Source organism: Penicillium concentricum (genome assembly GCF_028827145.1).
Source record: "Penicillium concentricum strain IBT 3081 chromosome Unknown utg000003l_segment0_segment0, whole genome shotgun sequence".
Classification (NCBI taxonomy): domain Eukaryota; kingdom Fungi; phylum Ascomycota; class Eurotiomycetes; order Eurotiales; family Aspergillaceae; genus Penicillium; species Penicillium concentricum.
This window is the reverse complement of record NW_026622756.1, coordinates 213,441-237,872: the sequence shown is the minus strand read 5'-3', so window position 1 is coordinate 237,872 and position 24,432 is coordinate 213,441. Positions and strand designations below refer to the sequence as shown.

The window sequence follows — 24,432 nt, the reverse complement described above, 5'->3', positions numbered from 1 at the left end:
CCGATAGGAAAGCGACGGCTTTTAAACTGATGCTTGTCGGACGAACACTGGCATCTTTCCGTTGCCCGCGGAAAGCGGGAAGAATGTACTAGTCCCGTTTGGGCTCTCCGCCTGGTCCGTGCGCCAGCTGTTGATTTATCTTCGCTCGGCAAAATTTTTCCCTCCTTTTCTTCTTCACACAACTAAATCCAAGATGAAGAAACGGCGTTTTAATCTGTGTCAGCACTCGTCGGTGACGGCTGGACTTCGGTTTAGCTGGCGCTGGACGGGCGCTGCTGAAAGGCCCCACGCCTCTCAACCATCCTTTGAGGGGTCAGTACCATCGGATTGGAATTGTTGTGTTGGTTCATCTTCGAAGTCGGGATTGGCCTACTATGTTGGATCCGAATCTCTATGAACCCCTTCCACTGTCGCATTGCCGACACTCTAGTACAATGAGGACATGCAATTCTCGTATGCTCTGAGTGACTCTTGAGTACAATTAGCTTAATAGTATATAATTACTACTATTAGTGTTCACATGATTTGATCTTTTTTATCTTTTCCGTTCCTGTCCCGCATTTCTCTCTCGTATGTTGTACGCACTTGACCTCTGAGATGGGATACACTCCACATACGTTGTTCCGCAAGGGGTCAGGGGCATTGATACACAATCCGAAGAGCATACGACACATTGAGTCGTGTATGTACTATTATTGTAGGAAGTAATCATTGCAATGGATTTCACCAATCCAATATCGTATGGACTACTCCGTATTAAGGGGGACTACGATATGAATAGAACAACATATGTAGATTGACCTTGTTCGCCCCTACCCCGTGTCCTATCTTACATTGCTCATCACATTGCCATCAAGTATACTTCAATACATACTCACGCTGGCCGTCACATACATCCTCCAAACAAGATTCATAACCAATGCTAGCCCAGGGAAACAACGCATAGTCCTCATGAATAAAATCCTATTCCCACCCCTCAACTTACTTTCTGCAAAGGTTTCTGCTTCGCTTAGCGTAGTATGCGGCAAGCCTATTGCCAGCCGTTCTACGGAGTATCTACTAGCTGCATCATAAAAAGCATACCAAGTTTAAGCAAGAGCTCATCTTGCGTGAGCATCCTTTACCGACAGCAATATCTATGGCTTCCGCGGCATCTGGGCTTTCTGGGGAAACGTCCAGTACATGGTCCAAGACAAGTTTTGTCATTGCTTCACCTCCCATCACCGCCACTACAAGCAGGGGCATGCAACTCCAATAGCCAGCTTGGCTAGGGAGTTACAATGATACGCCTCTTTCCAGAGAATTTGGTCTGTTTCGGTGGAACCACTCTCGAGGGCCTTCTTGGTGACAAATGTGCTTGTGGGTGCTGTCACTGGTCGCCCTGCATCATCAGACACATGCTGAATTGTGGTAGTCTCATCAGTTAATAAATCCCAGTTGAGTTCTTTTCTAGCTTTTGCTGCTGGTAGCAATAGATCTGTGCCCCGGTCAAGCAGAAGGCGGAAGATCTCCGGATAGGTTTCAGCGAAATAGATGCACGGCAGATCACCGATCTCCTTTTCTTCGTAATGCCATCGTCCTATGCCATTTGGTTCTGCACCGTGGTTGAGAAGAAGGTCCACAATGTCCAGTTGCCCTGATGCAACTGCATGGAGAAGTGGGAACGGTTCTTCGTATCTCGAGGAGGATTGTAGCTTGCATTATAGGAAAGCAGTAGCTTCACAGTGATATAGTGGGCTCGACCAGCCGCAAGCGATATAGCCGGGAGATGCTCTCTGTGGAGGTTGGAAATTTCGATTGAACGGAAACGTCTATCGGCTCCCCTTGTATCTACCAGACAGCAGCGACTAGCAGAAGACATTCTTGGTTCTAGCCTCTCAATTTCATAATCTCCTCCAGATAGATGGATCCACGGAGGAGCCGAGCCACTGGGTAGTTTTCAAAAGTGACAGCATTCACCAATGGGAGGACATCGATGCCGGGCGGTTCCTCGGTCAAGAGATTCGCTCTATGTGCAAGTAGCAGTTTCACTATCTCCGGGTCGCGCTGGTGAGCGGCCCAAGTCAGGTATGACGAATCTGGCGGCTGTGTCTCGGTGACCACTCCATTTTCAAGCAGGAATCGCACCATATCGGTAGATCCTGCCCGGATCGCTGCCCCTAGAGCATCCTGCTCGGCAAGATCGATCGATTCAAGACCATAGCCATTCTCTACAAGAAGTCTGAGGGTTGTCGGGTATGAAGTGGGAAATGTGGTGAATAATCTCAGATGGCAGATCTAGAAGATGCATTTTTACAAAAGTCTGACAACCTTCTTGGAAACCCTTGGGATTTTGTTCAGCAGAGCGGTCAACGGGTCACGGCGAACCATGCATCATTCTTGCATAAGCCAGAGAAGTATATAACGTTGGAATTAATATAATCCATCTGATTCAGATGCTTTAATTTCTAATCTAAAGATAATCTAAAGATAATAAATTGTCATATAGAAGAGGATACACAACGCCTATTTTGGGCATCTATTGTGAGGTGACATCTAGGAAATGATCAACAGAGTAACATAAAAGACAATGCTCCAAAATGTAAAGCCATTTACACCATAATTCTTTCAAGAATACATTCAAGGTTAGACCTTATAGTTTCAAGAGAAGTTCTAAGAGATATAAAAAGATATAAAAGATATAAAACTTGATATATATAAGCCGATCAAAGAACCTAGAACAAAATGGCCAATGCCCAGAGAAGTTCAACCCTAGTAGTCCACCTAATTGGGAAACGATCCACCGGGCCACGCACCTCGAACCGGTTCTTGAGGGCGTGCGCTTAAGGGAAATGAGGGCGCTAGGGAGAAGTGACTTTGATCTTCATAGTAATTTAGTAGCACCCTCAAGTACCTTTTTCAAATTACCCAGATCCACCATTGTTTATTTATCTTTCCCCTTCTATTACCACTTCCCTGTCTCTGCCCCTTTTCCCGTTTTTTTTTTTTTTTTTTTTTTTTTTGCCTTGGGCCCTGACCTTAGTGGCACGGGTACCTGAATCTCATTTAATATTACAATTGGTTATAAACTCCCCTGGTCCCCCCTTCTTCTTCCCTCTTCACCCACGCTTACATTCTCTAAATCCCCGGTTTTTTCAACCGATTACATTCTTTTAACCCCTGTCATTCATTCTACATATAACCTTCTATCTGAACATTTTTGGAACCATTCCGATCAACTCTTATCACAATGCGTTTCTCTATTGCTGCTCTCGCTCTCGCCGCCGGTGCCATGGCCAATGTTGTCACCGAGACTGTCACCCAGTTCACCACCTACTGCCCTGAGGCTACCTCTATTGTGCACGGAGGCCACACCTACAGCATCTCCACTGTATGTTTTACCTTGACCCAAGTCTGCCGACGCATATTAATAGCGTTCTAGCCCGGCGTCATCACCATGACCCACGGTCCCTTCACCGTCACTCGTCCCATTGTGACCTCCACCGTGACTGAGTGCAAGAGCTGGTAAGAATATCTTTCTCTCCAATCCAATCCAATCCAATATCCTAACATATTCAGCTCTTCCTCCATCCCTGCTTCCTCCACTCCCGTGGTCGCCAGCACCCCCCTTATCTCCGTCCCCGGCGGTGTCACCTCCACCCCCTGGTCCCCGGCTCCGCCTCCACTGGCGTGCCCAGCGGCCCCAGCGGTCCCTCCAGCGCCACCCCCTCCCAGCCCGCCTTCAACGCCGGTGCCATCAACGCCGCTACCGGTGCTGGTGCCGGTCTGGTTGCTGTCTTCGGTGCCGTTGCCCTCTTGCTGTAAAGCAGTTGAGTGTGTCGATGTCATGAAGAGATAGTGTTGTGACTGGTGTTATCTTGATATCTGCACGATGCTATCGGTTTATGGCTACTGGTTCTTCAGGTGTATATGTTTTGTCTACGTTTTAGATAATACATAATGAGCCCTCTTGGGTTAACTTTTTTCATGTCTGCCTTTCTTGTGGAGCTTATCTTTTGTTGGTTTTTGCGCATTATTCTCCTGGACATAACGCTTTTTATTATATTCACATCTGACTTCGATCAAGAATGATCTCTTACTTTCTACTCTTGCATTGGACTTGGATATTTTGCCCGTATTTGTTCTAATGTAGAGCTATCTATAGATACATGTAGTAATTTACTTCTGCATTCTACGCGATCTCAACTATCACTAATCATCTTCAAACCTCGTCTTGATTAGGGCACATGCATCTGATACTATACAAGTTTGATATCGGAAGGCTTGTCGCCAGAACTTCCAGTTATTTGTCGTTCTTACTTCTCATTTGTCGTTCACAGCTAATCTATAAATTGATGCCGATACTCTGTCTGCACAACTACTCATCATCCCTCTCCATCTCTGAATCTTCCATTATCTCCTCTGCCCAATAGAAACCTTTGATGTCTATCTCTGTTTCATCACCAATCTGACTAAAATGATTCCAGCTATTCAAAAGGAAAAGATCCAGGCTTCAGCCTACCTCGAAGATCCCACACATCCTAAACAGGTGAAGGTCTGGTTTCGCGACTTATATCACTTAGATCACTTAGACCACGAGTTTAATGGCCCTGATACTATCTATATCGAATACACAAGCACAGCTTATAGATGATAACGAAAGATGCTGACATACATTTGCACTATAGGACCTCCTCGATGGCAGCTCTTCAGATTCGATTGAAACAGTTGCGACAAAAAAGCGCAAGAGGGGAGATCGATCTGGGGCCAAGCACCTGAGGATGAGTTCCTCAAAGGAGACCCTGACCCTGGGATCGATTCACTCCAGGACCCCCAAGACTTCTAAGTCTTCGCGCAAGAGCTCGCACAAGAGAGATGGCGGTGTGACCAAGTCTGAAGTCTGATATGCCGCGTGAAATGCTACGGTCCACACCTCCCGAGTCTACTCTACGTGAACTCACGCCCAAGCCGTCGGACCAGCAGATCTCCAACGAAGCTCCTTCTGCAAAGCCCAAGAACCGGTTTGAACTCCCAGGCTTCCCACCTTCAGAGTTCATCGTCCCCCGCGATTTGGAGTTGGGTTTGGGCATATTCGACTGCCCCCCCGAGAGAGAGACTTCATACGAGCCAGTCTCCGAATACCTTCCCGAGCAGCATGACGAAGTCCCCACTCCGTACACCCCGGTTTTGCGCGGTGTGTCGCAGTACAACGAGCGGATCCGGAGCCAGTGCGGGGGCACGTGTGAGAACTGGTTGGCGCGCCAGATGTATGATGAACTAGATGATATCTCTACTCGCATTGAAGACATTATGCGCGGGATTAGGGTGATGCTGGAGCAGAAGGGCGCGATGGATGATTGTGAGGACTTTGATGGTTTCGATCATCATTTTGGTGATTACCATTTTGAGGAGTCCCCTGGTGTTTTCGAGGGTGGTCCTGAAAACCCATTGGAATTGAGTGATGGGGAAAACAATGCACTTTTTGTGGCTGATGAGCGCGCTCGCCCTAGCGAGTCTGGTGTCGTGTCTGGGGATGAATAGATCGGCTTGTCCACCTTTTTACTTAACTACAATAGTTTACTACACACATTAAAATATTTTATCTTTGGTATTCGTTGGCTTCATCTCCATTAGCTGTATCGGCTATATATGTTAGAAAGGACATGATTATAGTTAGATTTATTTTCAACTTCAAACGATCAGACAATTTTACTTCCGTCATTTCAATTGATTTTCCCTCCAAGCGAAATAAAATCTTGATGGATAGTCCTAAATCTCATACATATTCGGTCCTTACTTGGATCTCAAGTAGCAATAGTATCTCGTAGCAACGTAGCTCATTTCCGCATTCACTTATCAAAGAAGAGGCATCGTCACCTGATTTGTGTAATCAACATTCTCTTTCACACTTTCGATGCGTTCATGACAAGTGCCAAAAATCCTATCCCAAAGACGAGTCTGCTTGCCATAGTTATGGCTCTTTCTCCATCCATAGCGGTGATGTAGATCGTGATCTTCAATCACTAACTCAGCATCAAAGATTTCCAGCAGCCAATTTACAGTAGAGGGTGCACCACCATGAAGTCGAAGCCCACTGTGTCCAATGAACTCCGAGAACGCAATATATTGAAAGCAAATCCACCATTCATAGAAACCCATAGGTAGCCCAATAATTTTCAACGTGGTATACGCAAGAAGCGGAATACCCGTAATATCCATAAATTCCTGCTCATGGTCGGCGTATGCAGAAAGCAAAGGATTGGGATGTTTCGTCAGATGGTGTCTACGGTGGAACTTCCACAAAGGGCCCACCGAGTGCATCATACGGTGATACCAGTAGAACCAGAAGTCGACCGTGATACTGTATAGGCCGATCTCCAAAGGAAGCCACTTCCATTCCAGTGATGCAGGTGTCTCCCCCGACTGGTAGGTCAGAAATACAGCCATCACCATACGTAACGTTGAGGTGGATATCAGCTCCCGTATCACCTTGCCAACGCCAACGTCTGGGATCTCATCCCGAGGATGCTTGTCGCCATCCAAGAAGCCATAGACTTGACCTAGGCGGCGCATGATGTGCATTTCGTGAATGCCGTTCAGCTTGAACGCACTAGAATATAACGCAAAGGCTGCAATCAGGTGCATGTTTTGGGCTGTGTAGGCTGTGTAGGCGTGGTGTAGTGCGAGCGGGATCGCAGCGTGTAGTAAAATCCACAAGTGGACCGTCCATTCTCGTATGGCGGGGATTTTCTCTTTCTTGGAGAAGATTGGAACTTCGGTGTCAAAATCAATGAGATGCAGGCCAAGAAGTTCAATCATCCAGTGAGACAAGTTCCATTGAGATCGATCATGGCGCCAGGTAGATACCATGGAGTCTGCCGGATTGCCCTTGATGGTCGTTTGGGTAGACATTCTTACTTGGGTTTGAATTTCACCCGTAGAAAAGATAATATTGGACTATAGGTAGATCTATATATGAATTCTTACATATATTCGTTCAAAGTTGTCTGGTATAGCCATGTGAAGTCATGATCGACACCCCTCAAACAGGAGACGTTGGCCCAGAACTCTATAAAAAAAAATCCAATCAATCAAGACATATCCAGGCGTTGAGGACCCCCTAAAAAGGAATGGAGTGCGAGGAGCTTGGATCTTGTAGCGCGGGGCATCAGGACCTGTGATTGAGTCTGCCTCGGCCCCGGATATCTACGGAGAAGATGGGTTTCCTTTATCCGGGGAGAATATCTTTCATTTAGTTGCTTTCTTGTCGGATCTCAATTAATGGATGTCCCATTATGGGACAGTATATCCACGAGTATTTTCGTAAAATTCTATATACATGAATAGCCGAGACCGTGAGCGACAAAAATCATATTTATATAAGATCTATATAATTTTTGAAATATCCCTCACGCCAGAATTTTGTCGGCGCTATCATTGTCCCCGCGATATACATGCGTGCGTTCTTCATCCATATTGAACGATCGGTGGACGGAGATAAATGGATCGGCATTCTTGTCATGGGTGCTGTGCAGCTGGTACGAAAGCTACCCTCCAATATTCTTGGGTTGGAACCTGTTTACAGGGGTATCCTCTATGAGTTTCGTAGTACCGTGCGAGCGTGCCGAGAATAGTGAAAGCCGTGGTAGATATATCGCAATCAGGCGTTTGAACTGCATTGCGCAGGCACAGATGATGCTAAGGTTGACCTCGACAAGGGACCATACCTCTAGGATGGCTTCGGTATAGGTTGTGTCGGCAGTTTCGCCGAGGAGCAAAACGTATGGTAGGCGAGCTATTGAGCAGATGATGACACTGTGGGATGGGGATTAGCGACGATTGTTTCTAGAGAAACGATAGAAGAGCACAGATGGTGTAAAAGGCGAGGGAAACCTTATCCAGATCCCAGAGCCAACAGGCAGCCGACCGTGACTTTTTGTTTCGTTGAAAAATGGAGACCGTGGATCGTCGGGATTGGGATGGCGATCACAGCCAAATCAGAGGCAATGTTCAGAACTGCCTGAGATAGGGCAACGTTCTCTAAACACGCTGTATTTCCTGCATGGAGAGGATTACACGGTCCTCCGGTGATGATGCCTAAGGTCAGGGTGTATGCAAAGATCGCCACTGCAACAGTCACGACGAGGTAGCGGTACATCTTTGCGGGATTGATTTGATATAAGACAGAAAGAATGGCCATCTTGGTGATGCATGGACATATCAAATAGGTCAAGGTATTGATGAGCAAGCCCTGGCTCTTGTTAGTGTGCTCCAAAATATGCAAAGAGGTCTCACTTTATTGAACTCCATGAGATCTTCCAAGTTAGCATTCCACATGTGTTTTCCCCAACCATAGTTCATCACTATTTTGAGTCAGGTTATAGCTTAAACCAAATATCCAACAGTTAACCATAGTCACAAAATAAACCAGTGCAATGCCATAGGAAATCGTGATAGTGACTAGTGTAGTGTAAGTGTCTAGCAGAGTTTCAAAAAGGTTCGTATCATACTCAAGTCTATCTCAATCTTCTTGATCAGCATGAAATCCTGGAAACAGCGAAGGGCAAGGAAAATTGTGGCGATGAGATAGGTGATTCCAAAGGGGATGACAGTCCCTGTTTGCAACGAGTTATAGGGCCTATGGAAATGCGATTCTTGGCCGTCCGGCGGCGGAATTCCTGGGGTTGTAGCCAGATCCATTATATCTGACTCCTGAGTTAATTCAATTCATATTGATCTAAGGCTCTGCTTCTATATTGTACAACCCCCGTCACGCGGGCTAGATCCTTGTCCATCTTAGCCAAAGGGATTCAGAACGGCCGCAAAAATAATCATAACCAGTAACATTGAAGGTGCTTGAAACTTAAGTGGGGAACCGTTTGTCCTAGCGCGTCCTGCTAGTAGAGCTAACTGCCGTAGCCTTCAGAAGAAACCCCCCGCGCTATGTTTTTGACAGCAATTGGGAATAGGGGTTGCCAGATAAATAACGCATGTGATATTCTTTTGGGGCAGTCTGGTTCCTGTCCGTTATAGACCAATTCGCACCATGAGATTGCCATTTGGGCGTCAGCCCACCATGGAGCCAATTCCAGGAGATCGAGTGATGCCACTCCATTTCTTCGAGGATAGTTTGCTTGTTCAGGGTAACAACATGGCCTCTCATAGACTGCTTGAATGCCTGGGTATGCTCTCTCATACTAGGGTCCTCTTGTCGGTCGTTATGCTGGTTGGCATAACTAGTATCCTCATATCCACTGTCGTAGTCGCAGTCTTCATCTTGCAGTTCCTGGGTGTCCTCGAATTCATAGCTGGTTCCTTCGTGATCAAACCAAAGACAGAGCTTTCCATCGCTAGTGACGACAGGCTCGGTGGACCCATGGAGTGCATTGGGGATGTTGTTATGGAGGTCATTCTGCTGGTATACGGTCTGGTTGACGCTTTGGTCCATGGATTCGTCGATGCTTTGATTGGCTCTAGATATTTCACCGAAGACATGATCTCGGGTCGGAAATAACAACACCATCGGGTTGAGAGTCTCTGGGGCAGACAATGTGTGACGAAGCATTGGCGTGGCGGGTTCATCCTTAGAGAATGAACTGTCAGCTTGCGATCTCAGATTGGATGTGTCCAGGATCAGCTAACTGATACAACACTCCGCTCGCTGTCGGGCCCCAAAGAGCTCCAGTGTGACGTGGTAGTGTCGTCCTCCGTCTTCTCGCGGAGTTGGAATCGCAATGTTTCGGCTGCAAATTTGATTTTCGTAAGAATCTCCTTCCACTTGCCATCAGTCTCAAATGCGGTGTTTAAATGCACATGGGACCAAACTGGATCCCGTATATTCTTCATCCAAACCCACTGAGTGTTGAGGGTGGCAAATGGAACAAAGCCTTGGATACCGCGCTCGTTTAGATGGCCTCTAAACATGTAGGAGAATATCTCCTCGGTTTCCTTCTTGTCGCACATAAAGAATCGATACAAACAGCACAATACCTGTCGCTTGTATTGATCCCATCGAAGCGTGGGTCTCTTTGGAAATTTGGTGGACTCCATTTTGAGTAGATGGGGGAGTTAAGATATAGCAAGCACTGAGAGGTGACGGTAGAAGAAAGCGAAATGAGCAGAAGATTGGAACAGCTTGGAGCTGGGACATAATCAGATGGCAAACACGTCGAGTCGAATCGGGAAGTGATGGTAACAAGCACTTAAACTAGTTTCTATAGCCAAAATAGAAGATTTGGCTTAGAATTCTCTCTTTTCTTTGATCTTGTTCTTTAGAAGCCCAGATTGAAGGCTGAAGTCTCAATTTCTGTTCCGAGTGAAAATACAATGCTTTCAAGTCAAGCTGTAATATCTCAAATATAAAAATAGCTCGAAAACTTCAAGTTGCACTTCAAAAGAATAAATTGCTAAACCCCAACCTATTCTGTTAGCTCAAAGCCATGCGTACTTCTGGTGCCCCCATGAAGCTGAAATACCAGGTTGCCTTGCCGTGCTCGATGCGACAATTTTGGTCATAGCCATCTCTCTCAAATCCACGATTCCAGTAATCTGAATCTTCCCGGGGAACCTGCTTCATGCAGTCCAAGCATAGGCCATCAAAGAGCCCGAGAATTCCCTTGCGGGCATCCCTAATCACAACATCCCAGGTAATCGAGCATCCACACTTCGGGGAGCATTTGCAGCGGCATGGCTTCACATTCAGCTTTCGAATGTGAGCCTGGTCAAATAGCTCGAGTTTGTCGGTAATCTCTTTGGTGCTGCTCTTGTAGAATGTGTCCCCACATGTTCTGATTCCAATCATATCGAGTTCCTTTAGATAGGTATAGATTGCGCTCTCGTTGCAGTAACACGGTCTCTGTTCGAAGGCTTTACTGACTTTTTTAATGATCTGGTGCTGAGGGGCCACGCGGAGCTTTCCCCTGACTGCATAGAGTTGCTCTACATGGATATCAGAATGATTAGGCTTCAAACCCTTCGCACTGGAGATATTGTAGGTAATGAGACTGAAGTATGGCAAATTTGGGGCTAAGACATCCTCGGTTAAATTTGACCGGCTTCTACTCTTTGATTGGAGAGGACATGTTTGTGTTGTAAACCAGAAACTTGGTCAACCGTTTGAAAACTTCCGCGCCATCAAAAAAGTGACAAGGGAACAGAAGCTGGCGGTTGAACATCACGTCATTCCACTTCACAGGCTGGTAAGACCGCAGAATTTGAGCTTTCACCCGAACATCTTCTAGCAGTAGCCCTGATCAGGTCACGTTCACTTGGGATCCAAAGCTCTTTATATCAGATCTCTATTCATCGAACACCCTTATCGCTTTGCTATCCTTCCGGAAAACTTCTATTGGCCATGGTTCTCATCCAGCACCGACTCCCACCTACTTTCAAATATTTGAAGTTGAGAGACTTGGAAAATACCCGTATGGTGGATATTATCTTCTGAGAGATGTTTGTTCGATACTAAGTCGCCAACCTCTACCAAGACTGAACTACCTACCAGTCTAATACACATGATGCCCTCAAGGTTGGAACGGAGCCATCCACTTCCAATACCCTAATAACTAACTGTTTACATTGTATAATCCTCTCCAATGTTATATCAAACACATACGACCATAGGGTGTGGAAAACAGGGCTTCCCGTCCGCTCAGCCGTACTTAAGCCACACGCCGGTGAGTTAGTAGTTGGGTGGGTGACCACCAGCGAATCCTCACTGTTGTATGTTTTTGTCTTTTTTTGGACTCAATAGATCATTGTCCTCAAATTGTCCGATCTACCCTGTCATGCCAGCTCGGCAGAGAACATGTACAATGCACAATGCACATGCATGCACGCCACCAATTTAGAATACAGTATTATTTCGACTGCATACAGTCAATAAAATACAAAGTAAGGTGAGAGGTACATACCATTAATCAATTGATATTATGTATTGGTATTGGTATTACTGGCAAAAAAAAAAAAAAAGCAAAGTGGTGTGCATAGTCCATGCTTTGTACCAGTTCTCGGCCGCTCTGGCATAGCAGGGTAGAAGCTTGACCACGAGCTCGATAGCAGTTTTGGCGGCATTTACCGCAGGTTTTTGGGTTCCATCGCGCCAATGTACAAGCCCTTTTAAGTACGAGCTTATGTCTCCATTTTAAATAGTTTTATGAACTTGATATATCCTACTCTAACACACTTATAATATCTAAATTGCTACATCCCGTTGGGGAAGTCTAGCGCTACTATAAAACCCACTTTGTTATCATCTTTCTATTGGTCTTTTTAGAGTTCTTTCCTAGGGTATTTGGGAATATAACAGCTAACTATGCCCTATGCGACTCGAATAGATCTCGGCTCTCTTGGACCAGTCATCTATACTGGCAAGAAGTTCGAAATCGATCTCTTTAAAAATGACATCCTGACTGATGGTCGACTACCTGGCCGGAGAGGGAGTTCCTTCCTGGCACTGACAACGTTTGGCTTGATTCGATTATTGAAGATTTCTGGGTCGAGGGAGGATTTTCACATGCCCATAGCTTGGTACAAACACTGGATTCAACCATGCCTCTGGACGACAATGGGTTGAATAGTCGCTCATCTCTATCCAAGATGACCTGCAGAATACCACCTATCAGTTAGAGGCCGTACTGGAGCACCATAAATGGATTTGGGCAGAGAGATGGTTTGCTGGCTGAGCGGTTAGTCCAGTGACTTAGGATTATACATGTATAGTTTAGTTCCTGGGAGTTCGCCTCGTGAATACAATTCTCTTCCCTCTCTTTGGATTCTGGCTACCCGTGCCAAGCGCATCACCCCTCGCGTAATATTCACGGGTGTTCGGGTGCTGGCTGAAGTACGTACCCGCGAGGGGCGGTGCGCTTGGCAGCCATTGCTCTCTTTTTGTATCTTTGTCACAGGATCCGAAGCTACCGGAAATTGAAGGTCTTTCCGAAACAGATACTGACCTATCAAGCGAAGCATCTCCGCAGATCCTCTGCGGACTGTCGTGGGGTAATCCGGAGAAGCCCTATTACTCTCCCCCACAATCTCCGACTTCCTTGATTCATAAGTGGAAAGAAGTAAAAGATATCAAATGTACGTCTTTGATCTAAAATTTTCAAACCGAAGCCACCATGAGTCATACACTATCAACCAAAGAAGACCATGTGGATGTCCTCATTGTCGGTGCCGGGCCAGCTGGGCTCATGCTAGCCAACTGGCTAAGTCGCTGCAGAGTCAAGACCCGTATTGTTGACAAGCGCGGCTCCAAGGTACATTCTTGCACAAATATAAGAACTACCACATCATATACTGACTCCAGGGCAGGTCTTCAACGGCCAGGCGGACGGCCTGCAATGTCGCACTCTGGAGATCTTCGACTCTTTTGACTTTGCCCACCGGGCATGGCGCGAGGCAAACCATATGCTGGAGATCTGTCTTTGGAATCCTGATGAGAATGGCCATCTTCAACGAAGCGATCGCATTCCAGATACCATTCCTGGCATCAGTCGTTTCCAACAGGTCGTACTGCATCAGGGTCGCATCGAGCGGTTCTTCCTCGACTCAATCAAGGAACATAGTGACATCCGTGTTGAGCGTGGGGTGTTGCCCACATCTTTCAATTTCGACGAAGCCAAGGCTGGTGATTTTGAGGATTACCCTATCAGTGTTAAACTTAGTACCTTGTCCGAGGAAGAATCCACGCCTCAACAACAGCTGCAGCATCAAAGATCTTCTGATGGCCAGGAAACAGTGGTCGAGGATGGACTTTTCCGAAGTAACTTGGTTGCTGATGACACCGAGGACCTTATCCAGGCGACAGAGGCCAAAGGCAATCGAAAGTCCAATCAGGTGGAACATATCAAGGCTAAGTTTCTGGTCGGCTGTGACGGTGCCCACTCATGGGTGCGCCGTCAGGTCGGCTTTAACTTGGAAGGTGGTTCAACCGACTATATCTGGGGTGTGCTCGACATTGTCCCCATCACGGATTTCCCAGATATCCGCCATCGGTGCGCCATTCACTCCGCGGATGCGGGTAGTTTGATGGTAATTCCTCGTGAAAATAAACTTGTTCGACTCTACATCCAGCTCCAGGCGACGGATTGCCAGAAGAATGGCTCCAAAGCTGACCGATCCTGGATCACTCCCGAGATCATCCTGAAATCTGCCCAGCGTATCGTGCACCCGTATAAGCTCGATTACGCGTATTGCGACTGGTGGACTGCGTACCAGATTGGACAGCGAGTGAGTAACAAATTTTCGCAAAGCGAGCGCGTCTTCCTGGCAGGTGATGCTGTCCATACGCACTCTCCCAAGGCTGGACAGGGTATGAATGTCAGTATGCAGGATAGTAAGTTTTCGAAGCCTGTCGTGCTTGGAATTAACACTCACATTTTAAATAGCATATAACCTGGGATGGAAGCTCGCCCATGTGATAAACGGTCTCAGTGAACCCTCAATTCTCCAAACCTATGAGTCTGAGAGAAGACAGATTGCGCAGGACCTGATCGCTTTCGATCACCGCTTCTCACGACTTTTCTCCGGGCGTCCGGCCAAGGATATTATGGATGAAGAGGGAGTCAGTATGGAAGAATTCAAAAGCGCATTTGAAAAAGGAAACGAGTTTGCAAGCGGCATAGGTGAGTTTCTTACATTACTTGAGGAGTTTATAGTGCTAACCTTCATTTTCGTAGCTGTCGACTATGCTACCAGTATTCTTGTTGCAAAGGAGACGGATGTCGCAGAACAAGACAAGGACACGATCATCAGCAAGCCACAGCTGGCTGTGAATATTGATATCGGCAAACGTATGCCTAGCTTCAAAGTTTTGAATCATGCCGATGCACGCCCATGGCATCTGCAGGAGCTATTGAAAAGCAATGGGCGCTGGCGAGTGATAGTTTTCCCTGGACGACTTACCGAGTCACAGAATATGGAACGCTTTGAGAGGTTAGGCGCTGCTTTGGGAGGGCCAGACTCTTTCATTCGCCAGTTCACACCACCAGATAAGTCTATCGATAGCGTGATAGAGGTGTTGACCGTTCACTCCGGATCACGAACAAAAGTTGAACTTCTTGATCTTCCGGAAGCGTTTCACCCCCACCACGGTGACATGGGATGGGATTATTGGAAAGTCTTCGTCGACGAGGAGTCTTACCATGAGGGACATGGGCAAGCTTATGAAAATTACGGCATTGATCCAAACCACGGTGTCAGTGTCATTATCCGCCCTGACCAGTATGTTAGTTGGGTCGGGGAGGTCGATGACTACGAGCAGATGTCGCGATTCTTCACGAGCTTCATGAAGCAACAGGCGGGAAACTAGGGGATCAGAATTACGGGGCCTCTACAACATGTTACTATATAATACTTGCCCATACAATGGAAATGGTACATATAGCAGCGGCCTATAGGCCAAATTCTCATGTTAAATGCAACATTCTATTCCATACAGCTGCTAGAAGCTAAGCCAAATCAAATCAACAGAACAACCCACAAGCACCAGCAGTCAAAGTGCCAAATACACCAACCGGCGCCATGCCCTGGGCATAACCCAAAGCAAGCATCCCAGTAGTAACCTCAGTACAGCCAACATCACAAAACCAACTTCCTTTACACCTGACCTCGAAAGAAAGCTGCGACTGGATGGAATTGTCATGAGTAATAACAATCTGCCCACTTCTTGGATACTTATACCCAATCCAATATGTTGGAACTCCCCACTGCTGCGAGTACGTAGTCTTCTCATACCAAGACTTCGAAACCTGTGGACCGGCAGTACCATGCAAGAACCTAGCAACAGCGTCACTGCGAGACTTTGCATCGTTCTTCTCCCCCGCAAACATACAATTGTAAGATATGGTGCAGGAGTCAGAAATAGCAAAGTCTGTTTTCCGGCATCCGTTTCCTTCAATAGCATCATAAACGCTATGAAAGGCATCGCTCGGACTCATAAGTCTCAGCTTATCCTTATACAGATTGGAATTGTCCACATAGATTGCATCAGATGAGAGAGTCAGTGACGACGTCGTCTTTCCCGCTGGAGGAGCTGGCGCCGGAGCAGGACCCGGTCGAGTCTGGGTCTTGTGGTCGCAGATATACGCAGACGCGCATTCCGTGCCATCGTCGAGAATGTAGATACCGCGCTCGTGATGAGCACGACATCCAAACCCATGAGATTCAAAGGTATGTCCTGCGAACCCGGCCAGTCGATCGTTTGAATCGGGGATTGAGGGGTCAATCGTGATGGTGAACTCGTCGCCGTTGGGCATCTTGCGCTTCAATCCCTTTGTTCGCCAGGGATAGGACCCGTCCCAGGGGACATCGGTCATCATGTCCGGTGTGACCCATTTCCCTCGTGTTCCTTGGAATGCCCATGGCGCATCGTGGTAATACATGATTTGGCGTGAGGTGGAATCGCCATTTGGTGGGTGGATACCACAGTCTGCTAGGACGACGCGTTCTTCTGGTCGATACTCGGCCAGGGCAAAGGAGGCGAGAGTGGTGATAGTGAGAAGAAGTGTATGCATGTTGGGAACTGGTTGATCTTTCGATGAACTTGGTTTCGTTTCGAATGCCTGTGGTGTGAAAGTCAGATCCAGGGTCATTGTCAAGGTATTTATAACGTAGAAAATGTCCTCAACATATCAAGAAACAAGCTGAACTATCGTGCCGGGCTGCAGTCTGCGATGTCAGGTTGTCTGCAAATCCAGCAAAGCATTCGCCCGTCGGCATCACCGAGGGAAATTATAGGAAATTATAGGCGGAGTTAGGAAAATCTTGGAATAAGATCAATTAACGTTCCACATGCAAGCCCAAATTATAAGCTGTTATATCAGCTCAGCTCGGAGATCCCGTCCTATACGGCTTTTCTGCGGGCGTGTCGTATTTTCTGCAGGTTTTCCGAGAAGATAAGTATCACACTGAGATTTTGGGGGTAAAACGCAAAGCCCAGGAAACCAGACACTTCAAAGTAGAAAATTGACGGTAAAATGCTTCTCGAGCTTTGGCACAGTCTTCCTTCATTTTTGTCGAGTTTTAAGGTGTTATCATATTTTTGGGTTGACTTTATATCCCTTAGAAGACTTGGTAGATAACCATGCTGCTCCTTCACGAAAGCCTCTTGATATCCTAGCTTCAAATTATTCACTATGATCACACCCAAGTATCTATGAATCTATCCATTATATCCATCTAAAGCTTCGCCTTCCCGACCCCATTCGCCTTCTTCTCCTCGAAATACTCCCTAACCCTCTCCCTCGCAACAGAGACAACCTCCGCATCCTCAACAGTAGGCGGGACACTAACCTCTGCCATATACTCCCCCTTTACCCCAAGCTCAACAAGCTCCCTCAGAACACGCCTAAGCGTCTTCCCACTCCGCGTCTTAGGAATCATCCCCCGACCCTGTATAATCCCACCCAGCGACGCAATCGCCCCAATCTGCTCGCGGACCAGCGCGTTAACCTCGGCAAATAACTGCGGGCTCGGTGTTGCTGGAAGGGGCCCGGTTTCTCCAGGGATTGCGTCGGCTTTGGGTTGGATGAATGCGAAGGGAAGGTGACCTTTTAGCGGATCGGGGATGCCGACGACGCTTGCTTCGCTGATCGATGGGTGTGAGAGGATTGCTTGTTCAATGGCTCCTGTGGAAAATGAGTCAGATCATGTATCCTCGAATCATGACGCTGGGAGGTGAAGAAAATAATGTTCTTACCGGTACTGAACCGATGCGCGGCAACATTTATGATATCGTCACTCCTCGACATAACATGCACGTATCCATCCTTATCAACCATCCCCGCGTCGCCGGTATCAACCCATTGACCATTAAAACGCTTAAGATATCCACGGTAAAACCGCTCCTCGTCCTCGAAGAGGGTCGTGAATGCCGATGGGGCGAGTGGTGGCGCCATAACGATATTACCCATTATGCCGCGTGCAACTTCACTACCTTCGTCATCGACAATGCGGACGTCAAACCCAGGCATTGGGAAGCCTGCTGAGCCGGGACGGGGCGTGAGGGGAGAGTGATCTGGGCCGGATGCCAGACTAGCAAGAGCAGCACTCCCATTTAACGCAACGCCCGTAATCGGGGAACCAGATTCCGATGACCACCAGTTATCAATAACAAGCGCGCCGTCCGCTGCATACTTACCAAGCAGATCTTGGTATGAGCGAACAATACTCGGCTCGCTACGCTCACCGGCGAGGAAAAGCGCACGGAGAGATTTCAATCCTCCACGCTTCCCAATCTCGCCGATAAGCTGGTCATTTGAGTCATCTTTCCGGATAGCTCGCATGGCAGTTGGAGCCGTGAAGAGCGCATTCACATTGTGTTTCTCCACGATGCGCCAGAATGTCCCTGCGTCCGGCGTGCCAACAGGCTTGCCTTCAAACAAAACCGTTGTGGCGCCGACTAGTAGCGGCGCATAGAGGATGTATGAGTGTCCGACAACCCAGCCTATGTCTGACGCGCAGAACATCGTATCACCGGGACCTTTTATCCCAAAGAGGGATTTTACAGAGAGTTCCAGACCGACGGCGTGCCCGCCTGCTTCGCGGAGGACGCCTTTGGGGAGGCCGGTTGTTCCTGTAGAGATATGTGAGTATGAACAGAACAGGTCTATTAAGAACCGGATTCGGTTCTGAGACCTACTCACCACTGGTATAAATAATATAAAGTGCGTCCGTACTCTTAACGGGAACAGGTCCAGCCTTAACCCCACGGAACCGTGCACTCTTAACGAGTCTCTGCCAATTACGTTGTCCGCCACGCTTATCGGGCTGATTCCAGCGCAGTTGGTCACGCTGCCAGACAATGACCCTGCTCGGCTTGAAGCTGCTTGCCTTGACGGCGCCCTCAACGAGCGGTCGGTAAGAAATGGGCCCCTTGGACCCCTCTATTCCACATGATGCTGTCATTATAGCTCTCGGGCGCGCGGCCTCGATACGTTGTGCTAGAGCTTGCGCGGCGAAGCCGCCGAAGACAGCGGCGTGAATTGCGCCTAAGCGGGTTATTGCTAGTGCGGCTATTAAGGCCGCGGGGATCATTGGCACTAGATGCGATGTGTGGTCAGTTTGGGATTCCTGTTTTGAATTCCCCAATGGTGATTTGCATACTGTAAATAATAACAACATCGCCCTTCCGTACCCCTTCCTCCCTCAGCACACCAGCAAGGACCTCAACCTCATCGAGTAGACGGGCATAAGTATACTTCTCCGTTACACCGGTAACTGGTGATTCCCATACAATTGCAACATTGTCGCCATGGCCTGCAAGCACATGTCGATCGACACAATTGTAGGTTGTGGAGATCTCGCCATCGGCAAACCACGACCAGCGCTCGTGCTCGGTTAGGGATGTCCGAGTTAAGGCACGTGAAGGCTTGCGGTGCCAATGGAGTCTGGCCGCGTGATAGGACCAGAATGTTTCTGGGTCATGAAGGGAATGTGAGTGGGTGGTCTGTTGGGGGTGGGACATGTTGGATAGAATGAGATTCGGATATAATAGAAAGATATTTGTGGAAGGTCTTTCTACCCGAGGTCTCTCAATAGAGAAACCCATTTGAGAGTTGACCGCAAGGTGAGTCTGTGCTTTTTTTCCCCGCACTTTTTTAGGTATACCCATTGTACTCCATACTCCGAATGTACCTATGAAATGTATTGTTCGAATGGAAAAGAAAACCTTTATTGTCTATATCGCATAAATGGCTAAAAAATGAATCAAATAAAAGCTCAGTCGTAGGGTATCATATCGAAATGCCTGCTAATGCGCGACTGCGATCTTCTGGCTTCGTCTGGGAATTTTTGGTTTTCGGGCTCCGAGACGTGTCCGAAAGATTCCGATCGCAAGATCGAAGAGACTATCGTCAAGGAGAAAAAAAAAGAGTAAGGGTAGGGGGAAATCTAGAGAGCCAATCTGCATGCCTCGGCGCATTCCCAAGGAGCAAAATCAAAAGAAAAAAAGAAAAAGAGGAAAGAGGAAAAACCTGTGCTCAAAGGCTTGCAGACACTGGCCTCAATCCCCACGCCGGTTCTCAAGGTCTTCAGAATGCAAACGTAAAAGATGTAGCATGGCAGGGACCACCGACGCCGAACGTAACCAAAAGACAGAACCCTCCAGATGCACCCGGGACCAAAAGAGAAAAAATAAAAAAATGAAACAGCCATTATTTCAGTGAGCAACAGATCCAACTCCGGACCCGATCACAAGAGAGTACACTGGAGTCGACTGCGATGTCGAGTCCGGTCAGGCCGGAAAGTCTTGGGGTATTCGGGGCCTGCGTCGCGATCGCGGTGACCGGATCCAAAGCCTGTCGGACGACGGTCTGCACGACCACCTGCCGCCTGTTGTCGCTGCTGACGCAGCATGCGGACCACGTCGTAAAAGGCCTTCTCCACGTTGATACAGTTCTTGGCGGAGGCTTCGACAAATTCACATCCCAGCTCCTTGGCCAATGCTTGGCCTTCCTGTGCTGAGACTGCGCGTTCGACGGCCTTGTCACTCTTGTTGCCGACTAGCATAACGGGGACGGGCATTGCGGGACCCGAGGATGCGCTCATGGGCGAGTTCAAATAGCTGGGGCCGGATGGTGAACCGGAGCTGGAGGATTCCTTGACCATCTTAATTTGATTGTAGAATTTTGTGATGCGGGAGAAGGAGGCGCGCGATGTGATGCTGTACACCAATACGAACCCCTCACCATCCCTTATCCACTGATCTCGTAGCGCGGTATATTCTTCCTGACCCGCTGTGTCCAGCACCTCGAGCATACACGACTGTTGATCGATCACGACTTGTTTGCGATATGAATCCTCGATAGTTGGATCGTATGTTTCGACAAAGTGATTAAGGCACAACTAGAAGGATCCACAGTTAGTGGGCATTTTTTTCTTCCCAAGAGTAGATTCACCAACCTGAATAGTAAGGGCGGTCTTTCCAACACCTCCATCTCCCAACACCACCAACTTGTACAAGGTCATTTTTCCAGCCATGATTGAGGGAAACTATAAAGTTAGCACCTTTTTTTCACATTAGTAAGAGAGAGAGAGAAACCATACCTATAAATTATTTCAGGGAAAAAGAGGGGGGAAAGAAAGCCCACGTTCCAGGTGGGGGAAAGAAAAAGAAAAACACCCCAATTGAAACGCAAAAAATATTAGAGAAAGGGAAAAGCAAAATGGGGGAAAAAAAGGATAGAGAGAGAGAGAGAGAGAGATGGGGGGGGGGGGGATTGTGCGAAGACCGGGGGGGGCTGGAACGAAGTGGAGAGGGGGGGTTCAAGGGAGAAGAGAGACTCTCTATAAAAAAAGAATCAAAGAGAAATTTACGGGAAAAAAAAATATATATATAAAGCTAAAGCTCAGTGACAGCTCCATGAAGTCATACATTTTCTATTATCCACATATTTAGTCTACTGTATCTTTCTTTTCTACTCAGAGAACAAGAAAAAGTCCAGGTCCCGATCCACTGTAAAAAGGAGAAACGCACAGACAGTGGATAATCCCGGATCTTGAAAGCTCATTTCCTAGAGCTCTTTTTCTTTAACCGAGAACTTGTTTAATTTATCTGTCCACGTGGAAAATATATTCCTATTATATACTCTTTATAGTTGACTCGGACTCTTATAGTGGAATGATACTGGATTTGGGACATCTAAAGGTTCAACGCCTCGAACTAGTTTAGTCTTGGCTTAGATTGGTTATCTATGTTATATCTTTGCATTTTTTTACCCTAGGCAATAGGTTCATTCGTACTCCGTATATAGCCTTTATATAAGTAAATATCAGCCCTTGGGTCAAAAATGTCCATGTAAAATCCCCATTAGATCATATTTACAAGGAAGTTCGGAAGGTGGATACTCTGTAGCTCAATTTTCTTTTTTCCCGCTTTGGTCAATTTCCATTGTAGGTAACTGGTTGGGCATCAAACCCAATAGGGTCCGGGATGTCTCCGTTTCCCGTCCCAGTTCTGTGGCCGCGGATATTTTGTCCTGGCCCATTTCTTTTTTCTTTTTTTCTTTTTTTCTTTTTTTCTTTTTTCTTTTTTTTTTTCTTTTCTTTTCTTTTCTTTTCTTTTCTTTTTTTTTCTTTTCTGTCTGTTTTCACCATATTTAAGCATTGTCCGATATCTAACTTCGTAGCCATCTAAAGAGAATTGTGTGTCTCACCCTTTCACGGAAAGGCCCGGCTCATTTGTTAAAGGGGCCCAATAGTGTGATTGCACCGTGATTGGCCGACGGCTCCTCCCGCTTGGCCGTTATATGGAGAATTCAGATTTAACGGTCTTACCCTACCGGATTCGATATGCACCTGCCTTATACTGACGTGCATGGTGCAACGGCTCTTGTTCATGTCCCGTGAATCCGTGATACCATTTTTGTGGATCAGGCTTGCGATCGACAGGTTCCCGGCAGATTGGCCCTTGGAAAATTGTTGGAAACGGGTAATGTCTCTCAAAATTATTCCTTATACCCTCAATCTTGGCTTGGGAGGGGATCTTCATTATTGATCCGAGTCCGGGATCCTGCAAGGGTCACATATGTACAAATACATACGGAGTACATAGTAAAAGATGTCGATCTTAATGTGCTAAGCACCCGAAATATCCCCGTTCTAAAGCGTGGAAATAAATCACTAGTGCAATATGTCAAAGCTCAATATGTAATAGATATATGATTTGTGGAGAAAGGGGATGCCATGTGGCCAAAATGCTTAAGCTGTAAGCATGATCTAGCATTATTGCAACGTGCCCTAGTCTTTAGGCTTGCACTAGAGCCTCGCTAGGATTGATTTAGAAGAGTAAAAAGTTCATATCTTTTACATTTAGGCTGCAATAGGGGCTACCGTTCTATGGAAACTGGATATGGCTTCGGGACAATCTATCTGTGACACGGCTGAAAGTGTAATTAGCCTAACTGTATTATCTTTCTAAGATTATTAGCCCTTTGCCTTGAATTCCACATTAATCACTGGTCAATCTATGCCAATGAGTGGGCTTCAGGTACGGAGTAGTGTGTAATCTAATATATAGCCATTTTTAGATTGTACCATCCAAAGGCCTCTATAATTCTTCGAACCACAACAGGATATGACCGGCGGTAGTATTTACATTATGCTCATTAAATACCTGAGAGAAAGGTGCATATTCAGAGACGCTGTTGGTGTTGGAATGATGCTGTAACAAAGCTTTCCCACTGGGAGGCTTCCAAGGTTGCCATGCCAGTGTCACCCAACAAGACCCATAGATATTGTTCAGTTTGTACATATGTACGAGATTGAACATGCGATATAAACAAATTTTGAAATCTGAAACAACATATAATCTCACTGATTCAGCAGAGATCACCCTCGCTGGATATCATTCAAATAAGCCGTCACCCTCTCCACCAAAATCCGCCGCGGCTCCGCTTGATCGCTATCACTCAGCGCATGCGATGCATTAGGAATGACCATACTCCTTGAGTCCCAGATCTGCCGCCCACTCCCATCAGCAGCAATCTGCCACCTCTTCAAGAGAGCCTCCTTATTAACCCACGGCGGCACCGACTGATCCCTCCCAGAGTACAGCACCAGCATTTTCTGCTTCAGCAAACCCCTCTCCCGAATCATTCCGAATGTCCCACGGAACTGCTCATCACTCAAATCAGAACTAAACAAATCATCCTCGGACGGATTTTCTGGACTATCTGGGCTAACCAGACTCAAAAACCGCCGACTGCTAACCGGGGCAGAGGGCGGATATCCAATCCGTGACGTTACAGACAACGGCACAACCGTATCAACAAGATCGTGATCCTCATACATTGCCCGCCGCGCATCAGCAACGGCTTTATTGTATATCGCACGCATCTTGGCCGGGCTATCGCGCTTGGTGCCACACTTCACGACCCACAGTATGCCCTCGCGGTCAGAAACAGGCGCTTGCATAATCGCCCCGTCAACTGGTACCCGCACAATCGGCTTCCAGTGGCGGTCGAAGACAGGGTGTGCCGGCCGTGGGTTGGGACAGTTGATATAGTGCATCACGTCCTGGCTGCCCGTCGAATGGCCCATGATGACCACTTTTCCGGCACCAAACTGTGGCTCCTTGTATTTACGGACGTATGAGACGCACTGCGATAGCTCGTCGATGTCTTTGCCCAATCTTCCCATGCCCCACCCCCCACCAGCGCAGGATAGGATTAGCGAGAATACACTCCATTGGGATGGGTCTAGCGCGCGGACTAGGTCGTTTAGATAGTCAACTGAGCCGAGGCTGTCGCCTAGCCCACCGACAAAGACGAGAGTATGTGGCTTGGGTACATGACTACGGGTGTATTCGAAGGCGACGAGGGTTTCTGTCTGTGAGGTGGCGTTAGCGGTGTGAATAGCTTGGGCTGCGGGGTGGGTGGTGTACGCAGTGGTGTAGCACACCGGGCTGGCCCTGAGCCAGTGAGGCGAGGAGCTTGATTTGCATTATGAATG

General features: G+C 47.3%; 13 protein-coding genes across 13 annotated transcripts; 3 read left to right on the top strand and 10 right to left on the bottom strand.

Annotated features, from left to right (window-relative positions):
* Positions 1-1,229: 1,229 nt before the first annotated feature.
* N7517_007959 (uncharacterized protein) lies at positions 1,230-1,861 on the bottom strand (the record flags this gene model as incomplete). The annotated part of the gene is made up of 2 exons (XM_056725689.1): positions 1,230-1,645; positions 1,666-1,861. 2 exons carry the CDS (start codon positions 1,859-1,861, stop codon positions 1,230-1,232), a joined length of 612 nt encoding a protein of 203 aa, XP_056576540.1.
* Positions 1,862-1,869: 8 nt separating this feature from the next.
* N7517_007958 (uncharacterized protein) lies at positions 1,870-2,130 on the bottom strand (the record flags this gene model as incomplete). The annotated part of the gene is made up of 1 exon (XM_056725688.1): positions 1,870-2,130. The coding sequence occupies one exon, from the start codon at positions 2,128-2,130 to the stop codon at positions 1,870-1,872; it is 261 nt and encodes an 86-aa protein (XP_056576539.1).
* Positions 2,131-3,229: 1,099 nt separating this feature from the next.
* On the top strand, positions 3,230-3,804 carry N7517_007957 (putative GPI anchored protein; the record flags this gene model as incomplete). The annotated part of the gene is made up of 3 exons (XM_056725687.1): positions 3,230-3,370; positions 3,422-3,484; positions 3,559-3,804. 3 exons carry the CDS (start codon positions 3,230-3,232, stop codon positions 3,802-3,804), a joined length of 450 nt encoding a protein of 149 aa, XP_056576538.1.
* Positions 3,805-4,456: 652 nt separating this feature from the next.
* On the top strand, positions 4,457-5,520 carry N7517_007956 (uncharacterized protein; the record flags this gene model as incomplete). Its single annotated transcript, XM_056725686.1, has 3 exons — positions 4,457-4,534; positions 4,668-4,877; positions 4,948-5,520. The coding sequence occupies 3 exons, from the start codon at positions 4,457-4,459 to the stop codon at positions 5,518-5,520; spliced, it is 861 nt and encodes a 286-aa protein (XP_056576537.1).
* Positions 5,521-5,835: 315 nt separating this feature from the next.
* Positions 5,836-6,891, bottom strand: N7517_007955 (sterol desaturase family protein; the record flags this gene model as incomplete). The annotated part of the gene is made up of 1 exon (XM_056725685.1): positions 5,836-6,891. The coding sequence occupies one exon, from the start codon at positions 6,889-6,891 to the stop codon at positions 5,836-5,838; it is 1,056 nt and encodes a 351-aa protein (XP_056576536.1).
* A 497-nt stretch (positions 6,892-7,388) lies between these two features.
* On the bottom strand, positions 7,389-8,679 carry N7517_007954 (uncharacterized protein; the record flags this gene model as incomplete). The annotated part of the gene is made up of 6 exons (XM_056725684.1): positions 7,389-7,526; positions 7,563-7,794; positions 7,896-8,230; positions 8,275-8,342; positions 8,371-8,457; positions 8,490-8,679. The coding sequence occupies 6 exons, from the start codon at positions 8,677-8,679 to the stop codon at positions 7,389-7,391; spliced, it is 1,050 nt and encodes a 349-aa protein (XP_056576535.1).
* A 241-nt stretch (positions 8,680-8,920) lies between these two features.
* On the bottom strand, positions 8,921-10,029 carry N7517_007953 (uncharacterized protein; the record flags this gene model as incomplete). The annotated part of the gene is made up of 2 exons (XM_056725683.1): positions 8,921-9,562; positions 9,622-10,029. 2 exons carry the CDS (start codon positions 10,027-10,029, stop codon positions 8,921-8,923), a joined length of 1,050 nt encoding a protein of 349 aa, XP_056576534.1.
* Positions 10,030-10,405: 376 nt separating this feature from the next.
* On the bottom strand, positions 10,406-10,780 carry N7517_007952 (uncharacterized protein; the record flags this gene model as incomplete). The annotated part of the gene is made up of 1 exon (XM_056725682.1): positions 10,406-10,780. One exon carries the CDS (start codon positions 10,778-10,780, stop codon positions 10,406-10,408), a length of 375 nt encoding a protein of 124 aa, XP_056576533.1.
* A 2,320-nt stretch (positions 10,781-13,100) lies between these two features.
* On the top strand, positions 13,101-15,292 carry N7517_007951 (putative FAD monooxygenase; the record flags this gene model as incomplete). The annotated part of the gene is made up of 4 exons (XM_056725681.1): positions 13,101-13,238; positions 13,294-14,317; positions 14,370-14,606; positions 14,661-15,292. The coding sequence occupies 4 exons, from the start codon at positions 13,101-13,103 to the stop codon at positions 15,290-15,292; spliced, it is 2,031 nt and encodes a 676-aa protein (XP_056576532.1).
* A 154-nt stretch (positions 15,293-15,446) lies between these two features.
* On the bottom strand, positions 15,447-16,496 carry N7517_007950 (uncharacterized protein; the record flags this gene model as incomplete). The annotated part of the gene is made up of 1 exon (XM_056725680.1): positions 15,447-16,496. The coding sequence occupies one exon, from the start codon at positions 16,494-16,496 to the stop codon at positions 15,447-15,449; it is 1,050 nt and encodes a 349-aa protein (XP_056576531.1).
* A 664-nt stretch (positions 16,497-17,160) lies between these two features.
* Positions 17,161-19,447, bottom strand: N7517_007949 (putative acyl-CoA synthetase; the record flags this gene model as incomplete). The annotated part of the gene is made up of 4 exons (XM_056725679.1): positions 17,161-17,609; positions 17,681-18,556; positions 18,627-19,022; positions 19,087-19,447. 4 exons carry the CDS (start codon positions 19,445-19,447, stop codon positions 17,161-17,163), a joined length of 2,082 nt encoding a protein of 693 aa, XP_056576530.1.
* A 725-nt stretch (positions 19,448-20,172) lies between these two features.
* On the bottom strand, positions 20,173-20,961 carry rasB (Ras small monomeric GTPase RasB; the record flags this gene model as incomplete). Its single annotated transcript, XM_056725678.1, has 2 exons — positions 20,173-20,826; positions 20,884-20,961. 2 exons carry the CDS (start codon positions 20,959-20,961, stop codon positions 20,173-20,175), a joined length of 732 nt encoding a protein of 243 aa, XP_056576529.1.
* A 2,349-nt stretch (positions 20,962-23,310) lies between these two features.
* N7517_007947 (uncharacterized protein) lies at positions 23,311-24,424 on the bottom strand (the record flags this gene model as incomplete). Its single annotated transcript, XM_056725677.1, has 2 exons — positions 23,311-24,309; positions 24,365-24,424. The coding sequence occupies 2 exons, from the start codon at positions 24,422-24,424 to the stop codon at positions 23,311-23,313; spliced, it is 1,059 nt and encodes a 352-aa protein (XP_056576528.1).
* Between the last annotated feature and the right edge of the window lie 8 nt (positions 24,425-24,432).